The sequence below is a fragment of the Harpia harpyja genome, chromosome 5, assembly GCF_026419915.1.
Source record: "Harpia harpyja isolate bHarHar1 chromosome 5, bHarHar1 primary haplotype, whole genome shotgun sequence".
NCBI lineage: Eukaryota > Metazoa > Chordata > Aves > Accipitriformes > Accipitridae > Harpia > Harpia harpyja.
The window spans coordinates 58714317-58739760 of NC_068944.1; the positions used below are offsets into that span (position 1 = coordinate 58714317).

General features: G+C 38.8%; 1 protein-coding gene across 7 annotated transcripts in view; it reads left to right on the top strand.

Moving 5' to 3' along the window:
* The window catches only part of OXR1 (oxidation resistance 1), a 305008-nt gene that overhangs the window by 151498 nt on the left and 128066 nt on the right, over positions 1 to 25444 (top strand). For all 7 annotated transcript variants that reach the window (XM_052786770.1, XM_052786769.1, XM_052786766.1 and 4 more), the window contains exon 3: positions 5188 to 5384. In XM_052786770.1, coding sequence (XP_052642730.1) covers positions 5188 to 5384 — 197 coding nt within the window. The remainder of the gene's footprint in view (positions 1 to 5187; positions 5385 to 25444) is intronic.

A 25444-nucleotide genomic window follows, 5' to 3' on the forward strand; every position in this document is an offset into this window, starting at 1 on the left:
ACTGTTCTAGGAAAATACAGTGAGATATAAATGGAGCAAATGGGGGTTTAATGGGTCGTTAGCAATAGTGCAATTGAATTACACAAATAGGTGTGTGAAATGTGTGTTTGAACAGGGCTATCTAAAACTGAGGTGCTGCTCAGTCATGTTCCAAGCAAACACGGCATTTCCAGATCCAGTCAGCAGCAGCTGAATAACCCCTCCTCTGGCCCTACTTGAATTTTGACCCAGGGTGGGTTGTCTCAATTAATTGTCAACAATTGGGCCTTCATAGTCATTCCATGTTAGCTTCTCCTCTGAACTTACCACTTTTGCTGTGAAGGTGCCTGTCTGTTTTAACACCCAAGAGAGCACAACCATATTTCACAGAAGCTGCTAGTAGCCAGAAGACAACAGTAGTGACCAGCTTGGGGTTTCACACCTCTCAAAGGCTGTAGATTTTCCTTTTTCTGTTGAATAGTTTTTCCCTCCCCTGGAGCTCCTATAATTTAAGGATAGCTGCAGAAAAAAGAAATTTTTGCCCCTTCTACTTAGATCTCACTCAAGTTAGGACTTTGTCCTTGACATCAGATATGTATTTCCAAGCCCGACTAGTGCAGTGCTGACTTTGAAATCCTCGCTGGCATGCTGTCTGCTGGCTGTCTGCAGCAACGTCATTTTGGGTCACACCAGGCAATATTGAAAGACCTTTGTTGTCCATTGTTGAAAACTGAGTTCAAGGCTGCTACAGAATACATAGAGTAAAAGACAAAAAAGATTTGCCACAGTATTTCTTATATCTTTTATTTATTTTTCTACAAGCAGACAGCCTGAAACAAAGCAAGAACGAGGAATGTGATCCTAAGGCATTTCATGTTCAGATTCCTTTCTGTCAAAGAATAAATCTTGTTTCAGCCCGACTGTGCAGCTTTAATATAAAAAACCAAAACCAAGTGCAGCACAAAGCTAGTGATAAAGCAGGGTGCTGGAAAAGGGTCAGGCTTACAATGAATTCATTCTCTTGGCTTCAGAACAAACACAGAACTCAGGCTTTCTTTGCAAGACATGGTGGTCTAGTGAAGATGCAGTTGAAAGACTGCAGTGTTTTTACAAACTATTTGCCAGCCATGGCTGTATCAATATACAGTTCAGGTGGGCTGGAGGAAGATGCATTTGAGTAAGTTGCTTGTTTTTGTCAAGTCATTCCAATAAAGTTGTGTCCTTACTTGAACCTGTGTCCTACTCAGCTGACCCTGTTATCACAGAATCTGGATTAAATCAGACCCTGTATCTTTCTGTTTTTTCCTGGCAGCAAGAGCACTGTCACCATGGTCCCTCAAGAACAGTTTGGCAGTATTATGTGCACTTGCTTGTCTTTCATGCTCCTGTTCTTTAATTTTAGTACTCGAGTACCTATGAGTCTGCAAGTCTTACATGTAAATTATTCTGGATTGCAAGAGTAGATAACTTTTTGGACATTAATTTGCTATAGGCATTTCAGCTGAGTCTTTTATTAATTGTAAGTCACCTGAAAAAGGCAATGTGACATTTTTACTGCTCAGATGACAGGTATTGTCCCTTTATTCCTATGTGATTCTAGATGAATGGACACAGTATATTTGTAACAACAATCTGGTATTCCCCACAGTGAAGCAAGCTATTTTATTAGCTGCCTCCACACTGTAATTCACAGCTTTATTAATTGGACTGTCCTTCAGATAGCCTTGGTAGCGAAGAATGTGTTCATAACATAGTTGAGAATATAAATCATAAAGGTATTTTTCAATTTGTATAATTTATTTCAACTCACCTGCTGTCTGTCTTCCTCTGGGGCAGAGCATAGAAACGCATAATGCAGGACATACGTACACTTGTCGATCTTTAGGCCTCACTTGCCTTGGTTTGAGATTAGGGAGGTACTAAACACTTTGTAGTTTCTTTGCCCACAACCGTTTTGCACAACACAGAAGCAAGACTGTAATCACAGTGGAAACTTTGGTCTGAAGTAGAGTATTACTTTTTGAAAACTAGTTTTCTTCCCAAAAGTCATCCTTTAAATCTTCAAAGATTTCAAGTGGTAAGGAATTGTAGAGACTTTTTATATCACCTGAAATATGGCATATTCAACAACGTAGCAGAATTTAACATCATAATGGAACACCATTTCACTGTTAATGAGTCAACAAAATACTCCAGTCTTCATTTTAGGTAAATACATTTGACCAGCTGTAGGCTTAAAGCTAGAACTGCTTAAAACAAGGTCTCAGTTTCTGGAGCACCATTTCAAACAGCAGAGCTTTCTTTTCTTCTCACACAATGTTTACTCCGAGAGGATGCCCTGTCCAGTCTTACCTTGATTTTCCTATGTATCAGTGCTAATAGAAGTATTCAGTTAGTTCATCCCAAGCTGTTCAGGATGGTGTCCCCACCGACTCCATATATGGGTCCATCAACCAAGGTCCTCAAAGTAAAGATAGTTTTATCATGGAGTGTCGTGGTTTAACCCCAGCCAGCAACTAAGCACCACGCAGCCGCTCACTCACTCCCCCCCCACCCAGTGGGATGGGGGAGAAAATCGGGAAAAAGACGTAAAACCCGCGGGTTGAGATAAGAATGGTTTAATAGAACAGAAAAGAAGAAACTAATAATGATAATGATAACACTAATAAAATGACAACAGCAATAATGAGAGGATTGGAATGTACAAATGATGCGCAGTGCAATTGCTCACCACCCGCCGACCGACACCCAGCTAGTCCCCGAGCGGCGATTCCCCGCCCCCACTTCCCCGTTCCTATACTAGATGGGACGTCCCATGGTATGGAATACCCTGTTGGCCAGTTTGGGTCAGGTGCCCTGGCTGTGTCCTGTGCCAACTTCTTGTGCCCCTCCAACTTTCTCGCTGGCTGGGCATGAGAAGCTGAAAAATCCTTGACATTAGTCTAAACGCTACTTAGCAACAACTGAAAACATCAGTGTTATCAACATTCTTCACATACTGAACTCAAAACATAGCACTGTACCAGCTAGTAGGAAGACAGTTAACTCTATCCCAGCTGAAACCAGGACATGGAGGCAAGTGGGTCTTCCCATATCTGTAGGGCTCTTGGAACAGCAGGAGCTAATGTAAGCAGCTGGTATATATGGAGTAGTATTTGTTTCTCATAATGCCACACTTAAAAGTCATTAGAATAAGCTGTTGTGGCTACGGTATGCTAAAATGAACACAGTGCATAGTTAAACCAGAACCCATCAAGGCAGGTTGGCAACAAAAGTTCAGATGAGTTTGGGAGTAATTAAGGACAAACCAAGAAAAATAACTCCAAGAGCTTAAAAAGGTGCGTCATTTAACTCAGGAAACCCGTAAAACAGAGTTTGCTGGAGGCTGGAGGGATATCCTGGGGGAGGTAGCGCTGTGCACCTGCCTGTAGTCTTTCCATTGATGGAGTTGTTAGAGACAAGACATTTGTCTAGATGAACATCTGCTTTGACCCAGTACAGCCTTTCTTATATATAGGAGGGATAAAGATCCCTGTCATCCTGAACTGTTTGTGCAGAGGCTTTGGAGATGAGGAGTGTTGCTTCAGACACAAGACACCCTGGGCCGGTCTAGGGAAAAGGTTACAATGGAAGTAGTCTTTCTCATTGGACCACGCAGAGAAGTTAATTTCTAATTGCTGACTTTCTAACTGCTAGTCCTTTCCCTGGACTAGCAATGCCCCATATGAGTATAGTAATTTCACCTTCATAGTGTCATTCATAAAATGCTACATACATGTTATACTTTAATTTATCTTCTAGAGCTTGATCATGACCTGAGTATTTTCCAGTCTACTAATAGCAGTAATTATTATTACGATATTTAATCAGTTAATCTCTTAAACTAGCAGAGTCCATTCTCAGTGCAGGAATCCATGCTGTTTAATTGCAGCCAATACATGGAGAAAATGTTTTAAAAATAAGGAAGCACAGAGTTAAGAGGGAGCCTGCTTAGCATCAAATTGTTACCCTAATAAAATTATCCTTTGGCTTTACAGAACTTTATCATTTTACTTCACTTTCTTCAAAATTTCAGAATTATTATGATCCCTTCATCTCAAATCAATTTCTCACTGCAACACCGTAAACCTCTTTTATTTCCAGGATCAAATCATGTAGTCAACTATATACATTTATAGAGACTTAATTTAAGAAAAGTGTTGACAAAATTCAATGTGTATGTAGTGAGATTCATCATAACAGAGCATTGTCTCTGTTCAATAAATCTAGTAGCATAATAACCTCTATTTTATGTTGCTAGGGATAGAGGAGATGCCAGAACTACGGTGATTCAGTGATGGGAGTGTACTCACCATCACTCTGAAGTAGGATTTGAGAGATTTTCTAAGTCTCTCTCCTGCAGAACTCTGATAAAATGACTAAATTTGGGGAGGACTGGAAAGCGATAATGTCATTTGCCTTGACTTTAGCAAGACTTTTGACACTGTCTCTCACAATATACTTGTACCCAAGTTATGATGTTATGTCTGGATGTGTGGACAACTAGATGGGTAAAAAACTGTTTGGTTGGCTGGGCTCAGAGGATAGTGGTTAATAAGTCGTACTCTACCTGGATGCCAGTAATGAGTTGAGTAACACTGATTTCTTCTGCAGGACAGAGATTTTCTTTTCCTCTGTCTGCTGCTGTTGCAGTGCACAAAATGGTACCTGGGGTTAGTGGGATTCTTGAGTTTCAGTGAGAAACAACATTTTGAAACTATTGCAGAATGAGAAATGCAGTAGAGCTACATCTGAATTCAGAAGATTGTAAGTCAGTTCTTTTCTCTTGGGTCTTTCAGCAACTTTGTGCAAATGATTTAATTTCTTTGTACGCCCCTCGTCTGTGGAAGCTTGAGCCAGGCAACTTAATGACAGCTTAATTGTTGGCAGCTAATCTCTGAAATAGATTAGGGACTGATCCTTCAAACAGCTCAGCAGGCTGATCTGAGGGCAGTTTACCATTTGTAGCTACATGTGAGATGGAAGCGCTGTAACTGATTTCGCAGGGCTGAAAGGGGAAATTAATATAAGGCCTAATTTATCACTGCTGTTCTGTGTTCTGCTGCGACATGAACAAATTGTTGTACAATGAATATATTGCTGTTGTTCTACATAATCTAGGTATAGAATGATGATTAGTAATACCTTACTGCCTTAAATTGCCTTTAGATTAAAGAAAAAGTCCCAGTCGGTGGATATTAGTGGGCCAGGATGCAACCCAGTGGCAGCTGAAGCTCAGACACCTCAGCCCAGTAAATCTTTGCTTGCCACTAAGACAGCTACTTCTGAGGAGGAACAGAACAACACTGCGAACACCCAAAGGCGCAATCCACGGAGGAGTGAATTGAAGAGATATTACACCATTGGTGAGTTTTCTTTCACAGAAAAAATGAAATATACTTACTAAAAAGGCAAGGTCTTCCTGTTTATTTCTGGTTTATTTCTTTTGGTTAATTGCAGTTAGCTACTAAGATTACAAATGCCCACAGCGAGCATTAAGATGTCATATCTTAATGCCGATGTCAAACTACCCTGAAGAATTAACCTGCTTTATTTATTTTGCACCATTTACAAGAATCCTTTCTTCTGCCTTTTTTTTTTTTTTTTTTGCCTTAAGATCAAGTATTGAAGAAAGCATAAAAGCAATTTTGGGAGGAAGGATATAGGAGGAACATAATCGCCTTTGACTATGGATTGCATCAGAGTTTTGGCAGAGATTGTTTAGAAGGCTCCTGGTTAGAAAGGATTTCCAGTTTGGAGAGGGAGGAGGCCTGCTGAGTGTGAACAATTAATTAGGGAGGTTTCTGGCTATCTCTCTGGATGTTTTGGTTTTCTGGATATTCCTCTGGGATTTCAGCACCTACGTGATTCTTATAAAACCATCTTAGACACCCTAGGAGATGCTTCATAACTTGCTTCCCCATAAATCATTTCAGGACTGGGCCTGACTGATTCTTTTGGCAACATTTTGCTCCTTACCCGATTAACACTGTGCGGAGGGTGACCTTGTAGTGTTTGTGCCGGATTCATTAGCGCTTGTGAGAGGGAGATGTGCTAATGGGATTGGTACAAACAAGAGGGATGGATGCTAATGCTGTGCTTTGAAGAGACAAAATGTCAGTAGATTTAAGAAAAAGAAGTTATATATTTTAATTGTGTGTTTGTGTGGTGTTGAATTATTGCAGTATAATGTGATCATTTCTTCTGTTCCAAGGTAACTATTTGTGTGCCTTTAATTTGTCTAAAAGGTAAAGAAAAATGTGTTGCCTTAAACATCTTTCGCTGTGTTATGTCTGAATCCTTGAAGTTGGCTGTCATTGTAAGTTATGTTGTTTTTAAAGAAGGAAACTGCATTAGCAATCTACACATTTTAATAATGAAGGCTGTATTTTAAGTCATGAATGATTGTACGTGTTTGCATTTTTTGATGCCCTACATTCAAATTGGGCTGCACAAGTGCCTTCTGAAAACTCACAGAAGTTTCTATTATCACTCAATCCTGTCTACCGCAAAATAAATAAAAATGAGGCAAAGTGAAGGCATTGATGGGTTCATCATTTGCATAAGAGTAATAATGAAAGTAGAAATCCACCACATCATCAAAATGAGTTCTTAATCTAACTCAGGATTAAGAAATATTATTGGTAAATTGACCATAGTTGAATGCTCTTCTGTGATCACCCAAACCACAGTCTGTGTATGGAAGCACAGATTCAGGTTTGCATTTATCTACTTGTTAAATTTGACTCACCTGCATTTTCGTTTGGGAACCTTTACAAATTCCTCATAATGTGAACTCCATCAATGTTAGTAACCTAGATGTGCTTCTAGTGATCACAAGGTCTGTGCACTAGTTGCTCAGGGTGTAACTTCAGTGCTGGAATAACAATGTTGTTCATACGTTTGATTAATTTGTTTGAATATTGTGCAGCACTTGATTTGACAGACTTGTTGACTGGAAAAGACCTCTGAAGGTTATATAGTCTGGTGTCCTGTTTGAAGTGGAGCTTCAGCCAACACTAGATCAACTAGATCAGAACAGCCAAAGCTTTGTCTTGCCAAGTCTTGACAGTCTCCAGGGGTGGATACCCCACAGCCTCTCTGTGTGTCGTGCTGCAACATGGACAGTGTGTCCATGGACAACAGCGTTCATGGGCAGCTTGCCCATAAACAGTTGCTAACATTTATGAACAACAGTTGTAGACCCTGGGGAAGTATGAGGGGAACTGACCACAGAAAGTGGTCAAACTTACATATTTTTTCTTAAATATCATCTTCCATTATCCTTGTACAGAGTAGTGGGCGAGGTGGCCTGGCTGGACTGACCCAGCACAGGAGATGTGTTGGTTTTATGTTCTTATACATGCAGACTTGTCTATGTGAGTTGCCCAAATCACAAGGAATAAGTTGCTAGAGCCAGTATTAGTGAATACTACAGAATGTTTAAATTTTGCTGACAGGCAAATTGAAGAAACAAGAGTTTCTCTGTATCTTCACAAATGTTTAATGGCACATGTTCCTGGATATTGTGAAAATGAAAGGTTTAATCTTGGACAGCACAGTACTGATACCAGATGAACACGTTTACTGTACCGGCTGAATTGTTCTGATACTGAGTCTATGGCTTTGATAACCCGACAGAAACAATAATTACGTTCCTAGAGATCCCATCAACTTCAGCATACTCTAAGTTATGACCTATGTCACCCCTTGATTTAAAAGTCATTTTCTATGACTTGTCTCAAAAATTATTTCTAATAGTCAAAGTCTAATCAAATAGTTTGTTACTTTCTGAGGATAAATGTACTGACCTACCTGCAATGGGCTGGGACTCTAAAATAGAAAAATACCGGATTCTAGTGAAGTTTTGTGTACAGTTGTCTGTTAAATAGCTTAAACAAGCACATAGACCTGTTGCTGACCTAATACAATTACACAGGGGTTTACCTTGTTTTGCCCTTGTTTGCATGTTGTTCTCTACTAAAAGCAATCTGTGTCCAAGATCGAGCAACATGAACTAATCAGATTAAGAAAATGTGTTAGAAAACTAATGCTCTCAGCTGGCTTTGCTTCTTTTGTTTTAAAATTAGTATTCCGTTACATTAACCTCAGATCAAATTGGCAAATGACAGTGTTTATGGTAGTGACTAATGGAGCTTGAGCAAACAAATGCCAGTTGTATTTTGTGTTACTCTCATTTTCCTTAACAACTTATTTTCAGTAATTATTATGATCTTCAAAGTACTTTATAGGTATGAGAACTGAGTTCAAATCTGGGTATATAAAAGAAGTATGACTTCTATATTTAGACATGTACATATAGGCAGCTTATATGTTTTAAAATGTAAATGTCAGCATCACATTGCCTATTAAAACTTAACTTCAAGGCCTAGCCGGATTTGTTAATGGCTGCCCACTTTATCGAATAGCCATGCAACTTAAAATTACGTATAAAGAAATGTGTAACCAGCTTTACTTTATCAACTCATGGAAAAAGTAAAATCAAAATGATTTAAAAAATATGGGTTTTTTTGTTTGGCTATGCAGAAAGCACTTTGGAGATCTTTATATAAATCTCCCCCTGCTTTGCAGACCCAAAGACATGTGAGTGTTTACCGTGCACTCACATGCTTTGCAGAAGAAATTGTAGCAGCTTGAGTATGCTTGCAGCTACCGTGAGCAGATAAAGGCAGTTAGTTGTCTATCAGACTTGTTTTCCTAAATACTCTGTAGCATCAGAATATTTTTTAATTTTTTGTGTCACCTTATTTGTACACAGATTTACCTCAGAGCTTTCGAAGTTGAATGTGTAATGAGGAAGGGATATCCTGGTAATTCCAAGAGATTTTAAAATTTCATCAGCACTGCTCCTACTTTAGAGAGCTATCCACAGGATACTTATTTTGCATTTCATCTTTCCCACAGACTGCATCGTAGATGCTTCCCAAACTTAATGAGTGCAGCTGCACTTTTAAGAAGTGGGGAAAAAGTAGGTAAGAGAGAGAACTGAGAGGAATAGGCAATGGGGAACAAGTTGTGTGCTCGGATGAAATGAAACAGAAAATGGAGAGTAAGTGAGGGGGAGAAATAACTGTTCCATATGGCAGGCTCAGCAGGCAGGAAGGCTCCTGCACCTCCAGTGCTGAACTGGTGTGAAAAAATTGAGTGGGAACTCCTAGATTAATAAGGCAAGTGTAGGAAAAACAGTCTGCATGGTGGGTTGGATGAAGTTTTTTCGAGAACTCTAGAAACAGCACCCAAGACGCTGAAAAATAAAAACCTAAAATTAGACTTTTTAGATGCTTCAGGCACTTAAAAATTCAGGCCACATATTTCTGAAGTGCTTATTGTTGAGCAACTCCCTCAAAAGAGAAAAAGAAGGTATCTGGGTCTTCAGCACTCTAAAAAGTAGGCTGGAATATTACACAATGGAGAATTATATGGGTAACCCGAATGTAAAGCAGTAAGCCTGTATCAGCTTAATGCCGTGACCAGGCTACAGCCAGCTCTTCTTAGCTAGCTTGCAGTTAGCCCAGGTGCAGTGTCACAGCTGTGTTGCTTGTAGGACCCAGCTGAAGGGTTGTAGGACCATACTTCAAGGTACAATGCCTCAGGATATATGTTTAGCAATTTATTAAAGTGACTGAAGTAGCTAATGTTGTTACCCTATAAAGACATGCACTTGAGGTGTATCCATCCTCTGGTTCTCATTAAGCCATGAAAGCCTGGTGTATAGTGCTTAGATACCTCTAAGGGGATATACCCAGTAGACTATCTACCTAGTAACCCTGGTTTTGTAGATGTAAAAGGCTTCTTTTGTTCTATTTGTCATTAAAATGAAACTGCAGCACTGATATAGAGCAAATACATTATTTAAAAATAAGATGGTTGCATGAATATATTTTCCTGATTCTAGGAATCAGGCAGAAGAAATCATGAAGCAGGACAGTAGCTCACTCTAGAAAACATTGTTAGAGTACAGTGTTGGTGGGGAGAGGAGGAATGCAGCAACTTTTATTATCTCTTCTAATAAAATCCTTAATGCAAGTGTTGCTGTACAGGCTTCTGCTAGCACAGCTTATTTCATTTAGAAGACAACTATCAACTGTCTCAGGAGGCATCTTTTGTTGGTATAGCCTCTGTCATCAGTGGAAGATATTGCTGCTACAGCTACACACACTTAGTAGTTTAGACAGAATGCATGAGTATGTGTATGTGTACATAATACACAGCATGAGGAGACTTGGGAAATACTAATTGCCAAAGTTCCCTTCACTCCAGTGTTCATTTTTTAAAAATTTATTTCATGTTCCACTTGTAAAAAAAAAAATTAGGAACACGCCCTTCTCTTCTCAAATCTCTCTTGCAAATAAGGTCAGCAGAAATCTTAATGGAGAAAATATTTTCTCCTAGCTTGACCTGGCCAAATTAGTACTCTACACTTGTATAGTCCTTGAATATAGACATGTTATCTAGTCAGAGTCGTGGAATTAACTGATATAAAATCAGTGTGGAAGAGAAATGAAGCTTTTGGGATAAGCAACTCTGAATAAATACATATTAATTGACTGCATTTCCAAAACAAGTGTCTGGTAGCTAATGCCAAAGTGATAAATAGGAAAAAACAGACTTTCCTGCGGGCAAGTAATCTTGTTTGTAAGAAAGTTTCAGTGGGTAGTCACTTTAAATTTAGTTCGGATTAGTTTAGTCAGTACTACTAATTTAGTGCTTCAAAATGTATTATTGTGAAAAGAAAATGGATCTTCCAAAGAATTTAATGGCATATAAATGTAAGTAATGACTGGTCACAAGAATTATAAATAATTCACAAAACAGTAGAAGAGAGTGTTTGTAGAGTGATAGAGAGTATAATAGAGAAGATTTTATGGGGAAACCTAAAACAAAATCTTTTTTTCAAGTGATTAATAAGTCATAGTCTGTTCCTCCTGCTATGAAAGGGAGAACTAAATGAAAACTGATCAGCTGCTATTTAGTGGATATAATTATACCTAACCCTTGTCCTATATGCTTTCAAGTGAGTCCATTTAAGTCATGACTTTTACAATTATTTGGAAGCATTAATAAATAGCATATTGTTTACTTGTGCAGTCGATTCACTTTCTTTCTGTTTACATACATTCCAGGCTGCTTCCATAAAATTATTACTTGCTTTAAACTATGTCAGAGCTACCAGATTAAGTGTGAATTCATCCACATTTATTACTAAATTTATATGGTGTCACACTATCTGCTAATATAAAATTGTTATGCAGGACTAACATCAGTTCAAGTGGTGATTTCATATGTCAGAGATCTCTTATCCTGATGAAGCTTTGTCACTCATGCACCAGCTTAGCCATTTTGGAGAGCCGGTGTGAGAGAGCCATTGATCATTGGTCAGACATCACAGTGAATCTGCTCTTGGACTCAAAACTAGAAAAGGAGAACATCATTGCACCTGAAAATATACTCTTATTTACAGTCAAGCTGAGAATCTTATGGGGTTTATCTCATGGGACTACTTGCTATTGTAGTCACTGATGAAAAACAAAGTTAGGGGGCTGCCTCTTGCCTTCTCCTCTAAAAAAAGCATAAAACTTATTTGAAGGGCTGGCATTGTGGCTGTTTCTTTTTTAGTGCTCAAATCCCTTCCTGCTCTGAGAGATTTTATTTGGGATGCTCTAGACATATCTTGTTCCTTTTAGGGGACATGATCTGATAATAATTGGTGTATTTGCTGTAGAGAGGTTTTCCTGCAAAGAATATTCCACTTTCTTTCCAAACAAATCTTGAAAGGTTCTTCTTATCATTTGGCAGTTGAATATATTTGCTTCTCCTCTTCTGCAGAACTGAATGCGGTTCCTTTCTGTAGTAACTCCTGAATATCCATTTTTTTCTCCTATTTGCACAATTACCTTTCTTGTTTATTGCCACTACTAGCAAAGCATGAAACATAGGTAGGTATATTAGAAGTTGTTAGTTAGATAAGTGGTGGAGTTTGGTGCAGTAGATGCTGTAAATTTGGGCTGCGTCCTCTCCCTTTTAGAGAAGGACAGATGGGAGATGAAGCTGCCAACTCTCTCTCAGAGGATTCAGATGCTGTTCACACACATTTGCAGAGTCTGACTCTGTCCCATTCAATGCTCTTACAATTTCCCTATTGAACACTAACTGCTTTTTGAGAAACATCATTCTGACTGCTTCCTTTCAAATACGATCTCGGAAACTTTTAGAGGGGGAGGCCATTTTCCTAGCACCTCATTACCTGTTTGTGAGTGATAAGGAAAGGGAAATAATTTGTGGAACATGTGGATAATAAGGAAAGTGGCTTTCATAGCAACAGTAACTATGCAAAATTCTTACTCATTCACCTTTCTTGAAGATTTTTATTAGTGATTCAGATCACATAGCTACCCTGGATGAGCAAGCAAGCATTTGTTCATGTCTTTGGTTTTCCCTTTTTTAGAATTTAAAACTTGGAGCCATTAAAAGCCAGTTTTTAATGTCGTATCCTTCTTTTGTCCTTTACAGATACTCTGTGTATCCTTTGAATATAAATTATCTTTGAGCTATAGAGATAGCATCCACCAGAAGAGTGATGCTCATTAATGTCCTTTCATCTCAGCATGTCCCTTTTCTTAGCATCTGGTTTTGTTTTTAATCATATAGATTGCTATCGTATCATCTGCTGAGTCATTTTGGGCAAGAAGTATTTCAGGATTTTATAATTTCCTTGCTTTACATCAGGACAAAGCTGAAATCTTTTATCGTTCTATAGGCAAGCTACTCAACTTGCAAGATCAGCTAATAGTATGTACTCTTGGGATACTAAAATTTGAATCTCTGTGGGAGAAAAAAAAAGAAACTGATTTGACCTGTAAGCTCTGGGCTGGTAGAGGGTGCATCACCTTCAGTCTCTCACTCATTGGTGGAGGCCTTCTGTATAAAGGAAAAATGACTGAAAAAAAGTACTTAATTTCTAACACCTCAAATGTGCCTTGAGCACCAGTCTTTTGAGTATTGTGAAATAGCGGAGTCTTCCTTCTAACAGTAAAAGAACAAACAAGGAAAATGTGGATTCACTGCTGAAATAGCTGGGTGATTTAGTGATAGCAAATGTGGATAAGGCTGAGGCTTCCGAGCCTGGAGACAAGGTTCAGGGAGGACAATAATTACTGGTAGTGGGAAAGGGCTAAGTCAGGGACCTCTTGAGAAAAATCTTGATCCATAGAAGTTCGTGGGACCCAATGGGATACATATGAAGGATGCTGAAAGAGCTGGCTGAGGTCATTGTGAGGCTGCTCTCTACCGTCTTTGAAAGGTCACAGAGATCATGGGAGGTCCATGATGACTGGAGAAAGGCAAATGCTGCACCCCTTTTCAAAAAGGGCAAGAAGGATTATCCAGGGAACTATAGGCTGTTCAGCCTCATTTTTAGTCCCTAGCAAAATCGTGGGGCAGATCCTCTTTGAAGCTGTTTCTGGACAAGTGAAGGAGAAGGTGATTTGGAATAGCCAGTGTGGCTTTACCATGGTTAAATCATGCTTTTCGAACTTTATTGCCCTCTGGGATGAAATGAAGAGATCTGTGGATGATGGGAGACTGGTAGATACCATCAACCATTACTTTAGCAAATACCATGTTTTGTCATGGTCATCATCTTCCAGAGCATCCCCGTGTCCATGTTGGGGCATGATGGCCTAGGTGGTTGGACTACTTGATGGCTGGAAAAACTCAAAAGGCAGTAGTCACCAAGATGATCAGGGGCTCTGTGAGGAAAGGCTGAGGGAGCTGGAAAAGGGACAGATTCAGGGAGACCTTACAGCAGCTTGCCACTATCTGCAAGGAGGCTACCAAGAACATACCTGGTAGTCTGCTCTTTGTAGTGGTGCATGGCAGAACGATGGAAGACAATTGGCCTAAATTGAAATATAAGAGGTTTAGACTTGATATAAGCAAAACTTTTTTCCCACGGGGTGAGTCAAGCAGTGCATCAGGAGGTACAGAGAGGTTGTGTGGTCTCTATCTTTAGAAGTTTTCAGGACCCAACAGGGTAAAGTCCTGAACAACCTGCTCTGATCTCATAGGTGACCCTGCTTTGAGCAGGTGATTAGACTTCAGACCTCCTTCCCGGCCTGATTCAAGCTTGAAATTTGAGGAAATGAGTTTTCCTGCACAGGCAGAGGGCTGTTCCTAGCTTACCGCTTTCATCAGCAGAGAACGCTCTCCTCAGCCTCTTATAAGAGCCCAAATTTTTCAGTCTCCATCATGGACTGCTAGGCTACATTGATTTCTGGTTATTTTATCTGGTAAACTTCTCTATGAGAAGAGGTAGTATTATCGCACCAAAGCATTTGTTGTGATTATTCATATTTTATTAGTTCTGAAATCAAATGTGAGGTTTCCAGACAGCTTGGTAATTCTATACAGCTAAAAACCAGCACTAAAACTGATTATAAAAATTTGTGATTTTTTTAAATTAAGAAGTTTAAAGTAGCTTAATTCATGACTTGTTCTTTTGATTCCTCACTGTTAAAAAAAAAAAAAAAGCAATGTTTAATAAAAGTTCTTAAAATATCACGGAAGACCTGTTATTGCAAGGGGAGTCTGATATTTCTGTTTTAGGGATCATTTCTGTTCTTCATGTAAGTATTATGAAAGGTATGATTTTGGGGTGTTAATCAGGGACCCAAGCTTATTGATAGTGTCAAACGTCTTGACATATTTTTTATTTGTTCCCTTAAGCTTTCTTTAAATCCATAAAAAAGCCTGCAGAGATGGGGGGCAGGGATGGAAAAAGACATTTTGGAAAGGACCAAAGCACAAATATTGCAGGTAATCTCAGTTTGGAAAGTGACTTCCCGTCCCTCTGAAGCTAACATTGAGATGGTGAAGCCAGTAGGTTTCCTTCCATACAACGTATATGTGAGCACAAAATCTAAGATCAAAGTCTGATGTTACTTATTCTAGAATAACTACACTGAAGCAGAAGTCGGTTTGGAATACAGTGACCGAGTGGCCAAATCCCACTGATGCTGTGAATGGGTAACACCAGACAAGCTCCAACCCTACCCGATCCTTGGTACGAGAGGCACAACCGGTCTCTGTCACCATGAACGGTGTTTCGAATACTGCGGTTGTGTTGCGGTTGTGTCTCCCTCCCCTACAAGCAGGTTGCTTTCCTGCAGGTCTAGCAACGGCCTAATTCAAGCCATTCTTTCTGTACTGGGACAGACCCTACCCACCGTTTAATATTTCTGGGTCCTGAACATGAGGGGCTACCAAATATCTCCCAGCACATACTGGGCTCCAAACAAGCTGTTTGAAAAGCTTCCTCTTCTGCTGCCAGTTTTTTTTCAACTAATATTTACCCTTTCCTGTATTCAAGCTTTCTCTTTATATTATTAGATAAATAAGAATAAGATACGATTTTCAGGAGACAGAGATGCTGGGTTAGGTTCATCTCCTGGACAGCTTGCTGTGAAGTTCCTTTTGGATTTTAACAAACTGGCTTGTTATTATGCTCTTCCCCAAAAAAACCTATGGGAACCGAGTGTTGTTGCTAAACCCTGATTTTTATCTTGGGCCAGGAAAAACAGTTGGATTTTATCATGGAGTTATTGTACTGTTGAGCATTCCACAATTACAGAGCATTAGTATGCACATAGGAATATGCAAAGACTTTACAAGCATAAAATATTCAACATTTATGAATAAAGCCTTTTTATAAATTTAGATACTAATTGGCCAGATATGTTCATGAAAACTAAATAGTGGCAGCAGCCCACTATGTTTCCAATGAATCTCATTAATTAATATGCTTGAGAGATTCTTTTATTCTTTTAATTTGCAGAAGATAGAATGACAGTCTCTTTCCTCAGCCAGAGGAAATGTGGCAAGCATTACTTGTTGTAAGAGTTGTTGACTTGCAGTTTCTCAGGCACCTTAGCCATACATTTGTTTAAGAACACGTGACCACTTGGGTATGTAATTAGGTGCTTTTGTGATCTACCTACAGTTTAAATTATGTTTTTCCCTTTTCATTTGTAGGTAAAACAGTGCTGAGATTGGTTGTTCGATAGTTTGCCAAGTTTCTGATATTCTCACTCTGAATAAGTCTTAGAGAAAATAGGTCCTCCGTATAGTCATTTTTGAAAACATACAACTTAAATGTACTAAGAAAATTAAAAGATGTTTTGAGAAATTGGCTTAAATTCATTCTACAGATTAAATGACAATGTTCTATCTAAGAACAAGAAACTCTCATTTTAATAAAACATGAGACACTGATTGTTCACAAGTCAAGACTTCCCAACATAGCTGCTAACGTTAACATCAGCTGGGTATTGAAAACTGCTGGGATCTCAGGGAGAGACTGTAGCCAGTGTGAACCCTGAGAAAATACTGAATGACACCACTGCTGACTTTGAGCTAACAAAAAGTCATCTAGTGGTGCAGCCCAAACTCAGCTCTAGTAGAACTTGTGGAGTTGCAACTGCATAATCCACAGCTGAGTTGGATTTGATAGTTTTTAGTTAAGGTAGAACAACTGTCTCACGTTACCTGACACTGATCTAAAACTGTACTGATTCGTTGTGGGTTTTTTTTTTATCAATATTAAATACACACATTCCAAATCTGATAGAAGAGGATAATATAACACTTGTAAAAGATAAACCTTATTTGTTATTAGCAAAGATTTCACTGTCTGCTGGAAAACAAACAAAGCCAATTAAGCCAAATAGTTTGGCCTTTTTTACATACTACGTTTCTCTTTAAGGGTCACAGATGGGATTGTAACTCATCACAACTAAAAAGTATGAGAGTTAAGATAGGTAATTTGAGAAGTAAAGGGCTCACCTCAAACTCTACAGCAGTGTCTTGCAAGAGAGGAAGAATATGTTTTTCCATGACAAGGTTGTTCTGAAGGATTGGCTTTTTAAATGAGAATACATCCAGCAGAATAGCATAGTGTCAGGAATAGCATGTCCTTACTACAGTTGATTGTAACTAACCTGCCAGAAAACACTTTTTCCAATAAGCTTTGTTAATAAAGGTGGATTGGGTTCAGCTCAGTGTCTCAGTATTCATTGAACAGGGTTCCTGCATTTGATGGTCTTTTAGAAGCCCCATCTCCTTCACTATTTTACTGCCATAAACACCATCAAATTGATTTTCTTATTTCATTTGCCAGAGACAGAAAAAGCATAACTTCATTCCCTTTTGGATAGCTTGCCAATTTCTTCTTCAGGGCAATAAACATTTTTCTCTACACTGGCAAGAGCAACATGCTACAAGTAAGTTCTTCTGTAATGATTTAATTTTTGTACTTTTCGGGGGGGGGCTGCTAAATGACAGGGACAACTTGAAAACAGGATGTTTAATTTTATTTTTTAAGCATGAATAGTGAAGCTGTCTTACATTGGGAGAGAACAAAAATCCTTTATTACAACTTGTATCTATATTACTTAGAAAAGAAAGGCTGAGAGATTATTTCATATGGTTGAAATTGTATGTCTGAGGGATCTATAATTCATCTGAATAAACCATGAGTTAATAAGCTTTGCTTGGATACAGGAAGAGCTATCTGATCGCAGAGGTAAAGGTGTGGGAGACAAGGAGTATGCAGCACTGCAGGCACGAAGAACGTAGGGTCAGTGAAGTGCCAATACAGGAAGAAAGCAGCAAAAGGGTAGAAGCGCAAGCAAATGAGAAAGGAGCCCAGGGAGTGAGGAGGAGAGGAGCTATCAAAAAGTTCACTTCAGAAGAGCTTGAATAATGATGCAGTACATCAGAAAAGCCCTGTCTCGTGCCATAATGCAATGTTCTGCTAATAAAATCAGCCAGTGTACTTCTGATGCTTGTTCTGCTGACGACATTCCTGTCAATGGCATTTGGTATTAAGACATTTTTAATTTTAAGGAACAGGGAGAGAATTTCTAGCTAATTTACTTTATTAGTAAAAATACAGAAATCTCATTTCAAATATACTGATAAGAAGTGCTTTCCTTCAGTTATACTCTTGTGAGGGGGAAAAGGTGGCAACATTTAGCATGTTTTAGGTACCCACCCACTTGTAGACTTGATACTTGCCCCTTTTGTATTGTCAGGATGACTTAGGTGTGAATAGGATGCAAAAATAGAGAGGAAAAAACCTAAATACAATTTGATTTTTAGTTGCTAGCGACTTCAGTGGGATCATGTTTTTCTAACCAATGCGCATAGTATGTATGACTGCAAAACTATGTGTAGTGGTATCTAACCTCATACACTGACAAGGAATCTGTTGCTTAACAGCACGACTGGTGTTTCAGTTTTGAATGTTCATAAGCTACCTGTAAATTAGTTTACCATCTCTCTGCTCTGGAAGATAGGAGATGCACATTATGGTGTTTTTGTGGTTTGTTTTGTTTTGGTTTTTTTAGCACAATATATAGATTGTTCTATCTTTGCTAAAGGAAACAGTGAAAAAATATTTCTACAGATAGGACAGATTGTTAGTATTTGCAATTATTCTTATTTTCTGGTGGTTATATTTCATGATCTTCATGTTCATCTGCTCAATGAAACAAGTTCCCTTAAAACTATCTGCAGTAACACCATCTTTCTTCTGGTATTTATCCCACTGAAACCTCCCAGAATTCTACTTAATGCAGAAGTATCAGAAATATGAAATGTATGTTCAAATTGCTATTATTTATACCAACACCAGCCTTAAGATGTAATTTAGATATGTGTTCTTCCCAACCATCAAGCCAACAACATGCCTGTTTGGGGAGGGCAGCTGTGTTTTTAAGTCCAAAGCAAAAACCAGGTCAGTTGGCTGCCTCCCTCCCAGACCTTCCTGCAGAGGCCCTGTGTGACCCCAAGGTAACAGCAGCACGATTTGCCTTCCCAGGAGCCGGGCACTGAAAACAGAGATTTAGAAGGCTGTCTAACAGTGCCACCAGGTGATAGCATAAAATGTAGGGTTTGCCGCTAGAATAACTCGATGCAACAATTATTTGCAGATCAACTCTGTTGTAAAGCATAAAGCGTGATTTTCCTCCCTAGGCTAGTGTATGTAGATCTTCAGACATAACTAACCAGTGTTTGCTCTAAAATCGATCACAAAGACAGTGTCTATGTATGGGGGGTTTATGGGGGGGGAGAAAAGTGGGTTGCTTTTGTGATTCCAATTTTTGTGGGTTTCAGGGAGGCATGTTCAGGTTATGGCAGAAGGATCTAGCTCTCTGAGCTTGTTTACTTCTGATACAGCACAGATGAAAGAATCAGGACAATATTCTAACAAGTATCAGTCTAATGTTATTTATGGGAAACCCCAAGGCATATGGGATAAATGTTTTAATTGTTATTGATGCCAGTTTGAATCTAGGTTATTTAGCATCAAGTAATGTCATCTGAAAGCAAATTTAATGTATATGCGATGTCTGTGATGATCCTGCTGGAGTGATTTATGCAGAAAAGTTGCTAGGAATGTGACCTCATCCTAGTGGGGAAATTCATACTAGTAAAAGAAGATATTTGCAACACTGAGGAGTTTGTTAGCTAACTGGTGTTAGTTGTTTGCTAACACTCTAGACATATTAGCATAATGGAAAAGCTGTTGTCATGCAGTCTACCATCATAGCAAGAGAAAATTAAATAAACAGGAGTCCCTTACAACACAGTATATTCAGGAAGCACTGATAAAGGTAATACAGAATTATTAAAGTTTTTAAATAATTTCCTCTTTAGCTATATTCATGTTTGTTAATAAAAACAGGGTCTTCAGCTAAAGTGTAATTGGATTTCATTGCTTGAAGCAAACTGCCCCCGATGCATATCCCACTCAGGGAAATGCTGCAAGTTGCTGAATTACTGGATGGTGAGGAAGCCAATGTGTTTCCAGATGAATACTTGTATTCCCTCTACCAGAGCTTGTTGTTTCCGAGGGTGTAAGGATATAAAGAAACAGAGAACAAGTCTTCCCACTCTTGGAAGTTACATTTCTTGTTCAGGAGAGGGAGGGAAGAAGAAGTCTGCCTTTTTCTTTTTTTTTTTCTCCTTTTTTTTCTTTTTTTTTTTCCCATCAGCTTTAAATTCACAGCAAACAACTGATGGAAAATTATGCTTTCTTTCTGTAAGCTTCTATAAACTCTATAATTTGTGCTACATGTCTTAAAGTTTGTGAGAGTCCTTACCTGCCATTTTGTTATTTTCTGTGATTTTAAAGTGGATCCTTCTTCACTTGAAGAAGTGGGATAGTATGCAACATAAAGGCATTCTAAAACTTCTTCCTTCTCTTAGTAAACACGGCTTGATAGAAGCATACTTTGTAAACAGCTCTAATATTTGTTGGTGGGTAGAGGGTTTAAATGTACTTTTAACTTGTATTTAAGTGACTTACTCAAAGCCATCTTCATAAGAATGGTTTTGGTCTGTTTAGGCTGTAATCCAACAAACAGTTGTAATCCCACTGCCATCAATACTGCACAAACAAGTTCAGCTCAAACTATTTAATACAGATCATTTCTGTTCATCTTGATATGGCTTAAAATTTTGTTTCAGGAGATTTTGTTTCACTGCTGCAAGCAGGATCAAGCAATTTGCCACCACCTTTCTTAGCAGAACCCTACCAAAAAGGCTGTTGAAATCAATGAGATAATTTAATTTCTTTAGAAACCAAGAGTCTGTCTTCCATTTCTGCAATGCTCTACGTTTGTATTGAAATATACACAAATTCCTGTTCAAGTGAACTGAACTAGTCCCATGAAGTTCAAATTCAGTCACTGTGACCATGGGCTAAAATGAATGGGTAGCTTTCCTCTGTTGTATGAATGCTGATCCCCTTCGTTTTCATAATGCTGACAGTACCAGCAGGTAAATTAGTTTCTTTGCAAGGCAGATTATGTGCTCTGCTGTTTTATAACATTCCTTGTTCCTGATTCCAGCTCCTATTTCTGACTACTGTCTGTGAACAACTGTACAGATATATGAGGCAGACTGTCCTAATCAGAGAAGTAAAATTTCCTGGTAAATGGCAGTACTGGCAGCCTGGTAGTTTGTACCGACTAGAAATCCTAGCAGAAGTCACTGAAGTTGGGAAGAAACCCCAACAGTTTCAGAGGTCACAGACATGCTCTGATACAGGCTACAATAGTATCTTCATAATAAATTATGTATGACACCAGTCAAGTTACTAGTGTTTCTTAATGGCTAGTGATTTAAGAGTTTTTCAAATGCAGCAGATATTTATACACTGCCATCATTTGGGGGAAGGAGAGGGTAGTTAGTGCATTCCACATCTCAAAGGGAAATTAGCTGTTACCCAGTTAAGCATTTCAAAATATCAGTGCCGACAAATCTGATTATCAAATTAGATTAAATGCCTTCCATTTAACCATGTAGAATTTGTAAACGCAGATAATTTAAAAAAAAAACAAGTAAGCTTCACAAAACTTGAGGACAGATACAAAAATGTGTAATTTTTTATGTACAATACAAATATAATCTACACTACTATGTTCAGTTGTGATCCCTAGGTAAATGTATAAATCTGCACAAGCTGTCAGTGTTCATAAAGTTTACTCTGAGTTTGCTTCATCAAAGCTCTAAGCAGAATCTGGCCCATCATTTCTGCACAATGCTATTCAGTAGACTGTATGAGGTAGGGGAGAAATTGGCTTCACCTGCGTAAAGGTGTTGTGTTAGGAATTAGTGTGATTCTAATAGGAGTATGGGATTACGCTGGTAGAGGGAAGAGCCTGACAGCTCCTTACCTTCCAGGCAGGATGTGTGTGCGCATAGTGCACGGCTCAGGTAGAGAGGTGTGGGGGAGAGAAGGGGATGCAACTTGCTTGTTTCTTCCCCCACTTCTTGCCCCAATAGATTTGGACCAACAGTAGAATAGTAAATTAGCCCCACTGAATTCACAGCTTCAATCCAAGGACTGGAATTCCTCTTACAACTTGAATAATTTGCTAACTTAATTGGAAATGTTTAATTCTGCTTTCTCTAGCTGTTTACCACTGTGGTGCCCAAATGGTGTCCACATCTGCTTTTGGACCCTCCAAATGATTATGATTTTTAATAAACAGGTGGTTTTTAATAATTATTTGCTTTGTGTGTTCTGCTAATTTTTCCTTTAAAAAACCCTAACCTTGAATGACACTCAGGAAAGAATTTGGCCAAACTACTTTGCAGTATTGAAGCTAGCTTGGAAGGAGCAGTTTGTACTGTTGGAAGAGATAAAATGTGGCCCTCTTGGAGACCACTGACCTCTTTTCAAATAAAAACGTGCAGTGAGAGCACCACGTGTGAATTTCTAATAACTTTGTGAGTCAGGATCTGATTGCTGAAGTAAAACTTCTCAAGGCACAAACTGGAGTGGAAATTAGGTTCTGGTTGCTGTGCAAAATAATCAGCGGCAGCAAAGGAAATAAACCTCTTTGCTCCAGGTCTTTCTTGCATGTGATTGCACAGTTGTCGCAATTTCACAGGCATCCACCCAAACCATCTGTAGACATCTGTCCTGTGCCTATGTGTAATCAAATCAAAGAGTTTTTAAATTCTGCTGTAACGTTAATGTGGCAGCAAAAATACTTTTTCAAGATGTAAGTGTAGGTCTTCTGGTACAGCTCCTGCTCTAGATTGTCAGTATGAAAGTACAGCTTGTGTGACATGAGCTCTGTGTCTATCATGAAAATAAATGCTGTGATTTTTATAGCATTGATAAATATAAACATAAACTATTCCTGTTATCTAGAAGAAGGATGTAAATGTGGAAAAATGGCTCATTCCAAAAGTTAAAAATACTTCTGTGTGTTCTGTTCTCAAACCTTAGAAGATTTTGATTAAGAACATCTTTATCTCTAAATATTTTACTAATGAGCACATAATGAATTAACTACTTCCCTCATCATGCAAAGTTTCTCAAATATTGGATACTTACTGAAATTTGATAGTGAGGACACCCTGACATTGTTAAAGCACGTGATTTACTTCTTGAGTTAAGAATTTTGACTGATTCAAACTAATTATAAGATTACTTTATCAAGCAATGACAGTATCTTGAATGAACACACTGTCTTCCCAGTAGCTATCTCATTTAGTAGTTTGTGAGTAATACTAAGTGATCAAACTCTTAATTGCTGTGACATCTGGGGGCCCCATTAGTGAACCTCTAGTGCTTAGTGCATTACAAACAGGACAAGGGATGTAGTCCCTGCTTCAGAGGCTTTCCAGTCTTGAGAGGCTGCTGAGGAAGGCAGGGGGATAAGCAGTACAGAGGAAAGGGTGAGCGTGTCTGTGCTGTGCTGGAGCTGGCCCTGTGGGAGCAAGAGCCAGCCCAGGAGGCTGGCCTGAAGACACCTGCCCTGCCTGTAGATAGCTGGCTCTGTGTATAAGGTGATATGAACTGAGCCAAGGGGATCCAACCATAGACGTTTAAGGTGCAAATTGTGCCTGCGCAGAGCTGTGTCTCTTCTGTTTCCGCATCACCCTTTGCTTCTCTGCACAAAGCTTTGCCATAACATATGCATTTACCAAATCAGATTACCATGAGCTTGGAGATGTGGGCAACAACCGCAGCTTCTCTTACCACTCTCAACATTGCTGTAGACAGTACAGTAAGAGACTTAAGCAGCAACTTACTGGAGATTTGGAAGTGTGCTTAAGAAAGTCCCTCCAAGGAGCAGTACTAGAAGAAGAGCAAAAGTACTGGGGAATTAGAAGTAGTTAGTTGAAGCTGGCCCAATTGGCATATCCAAGGCAGAAGCCAATTTCTTCTATTATGGGCATATGAGAGTCAGGAGGCAATAACTTTAAGCTATTATACAGTATTCAGGACTAAGAGGAATGGCTTGTAACAGATGGTTACAAGTTTTTAGGATATAATTTTGCTCACTTTGATTTATTGATATTTTAAAATGTCAATTAAATAAACAGAACAGATTTTGCCTATTTGCCTGCTTAAAATATGGACTTATGGGGCATGGAGGGAGTTGCTTCTGGATGCATCAGGAGTCTCTGAACCTCATTTTCCTCTTTTTTTTTTTTTTTGTGTAGCGAGCTGAATAAGATCCTCAGTTGGCCTATGAGCCATGAGACAAGAGCTTGAACTGATGGTTTTGATGTCCTGAAGTTGTACATGTACATGATTTCTAGAGTTTATTATTTATCGAATGTTTTTGTACTTCTCAGAAGGGCATTTAAAAAATCTATTATTAGTGTTTTATGTTTTATACAACAGTGTTACGTTTTATATGAGATGATCTTATTGGTGCAGCCAAGGGAGTATGTAAGGCAAATGATCGACGTCTGTCTTCCATTGTGAAAAGATGAACAGCAACCCACCTTACAATCTCGTATATTATAAGCATGCATGTCCTCTAACAAAACTGTTTTATTCTGAAATATTAAACAGCAGGACCTGCATCAGTTTTTTTGATGTAATGATAACTCAGTGTTATGATATTTTGAATTTACAGAAGTACTTATCATTTATTCTTGAGAGGTCAAATACTTTTCTGTGCTTCTGTAGAGAATATAACTAGCTTCCCAACTGAACACTGAATGTTACTTAAAAAAACAAACCAACAAACGACAAAACTTAAATTGCTAGGAAAAGTAATATTATACTTATTTGAGCTAATACGCTGCAATTATGCTAATAAGAGCTCATTGAATTAACAAGAGGATATCAAGCTTTTCCACTCTAGTCACTAGCCCAGAACTAATTCAGGCTGGTAGCTCTGGGTGGGATCTGTGCCTCTGAAATGAACTGGTGATATGGGAATGGTTTCTACTGGTCAAGTGTGTCATAAAAGACTATACCAATTAATACTAATGAGCTGCTGTAGTAGCAGCCATGGCACAGAGACTGAAAGGTGGAGAATCATAAAGTAAACATTAGTCTTTCACCCCTGAAGTGGTCTCTCCAGAGCTGTGTTTGACCTAATTGGTAAGAAGGTACTGAGAATATGCTCAGGCTGTGGTAGTGCGGTCTATCTGTCATGCTAATAAAACAGGGTCTCCAGTCTTCAGTGCTCTGGTCTAATGTACCCATCATTGCCATTACATTCAATTGCAAGTCAAGGAGATCAACTACAAAACCAATTGTGTGTGGCACAAGGAAGCATTTTATTTACTCATGGCAACAAAACCTACAGCTCAATTTGAAGATTGCCTAACATGCTTATACCTTGGAGGGCTATCAGGCATAATTGACGCTGGCCCAAACTTTGAGTGTATAAGCACCTTGAGAACAGGCAAAAAATCAACACAATATGCCTTTTCATTTTCTTTTTGTAAATATTCAGTTACCGTATGGTTAAAGAGAAAGCATCTATGCACTTATGACTGTACGGTACATTAATTCAGAAGTGATGCATCGTTTATGAATGTGTGCAGGGATTCACGGACAAACTGCTTCCAGCTTCAGACT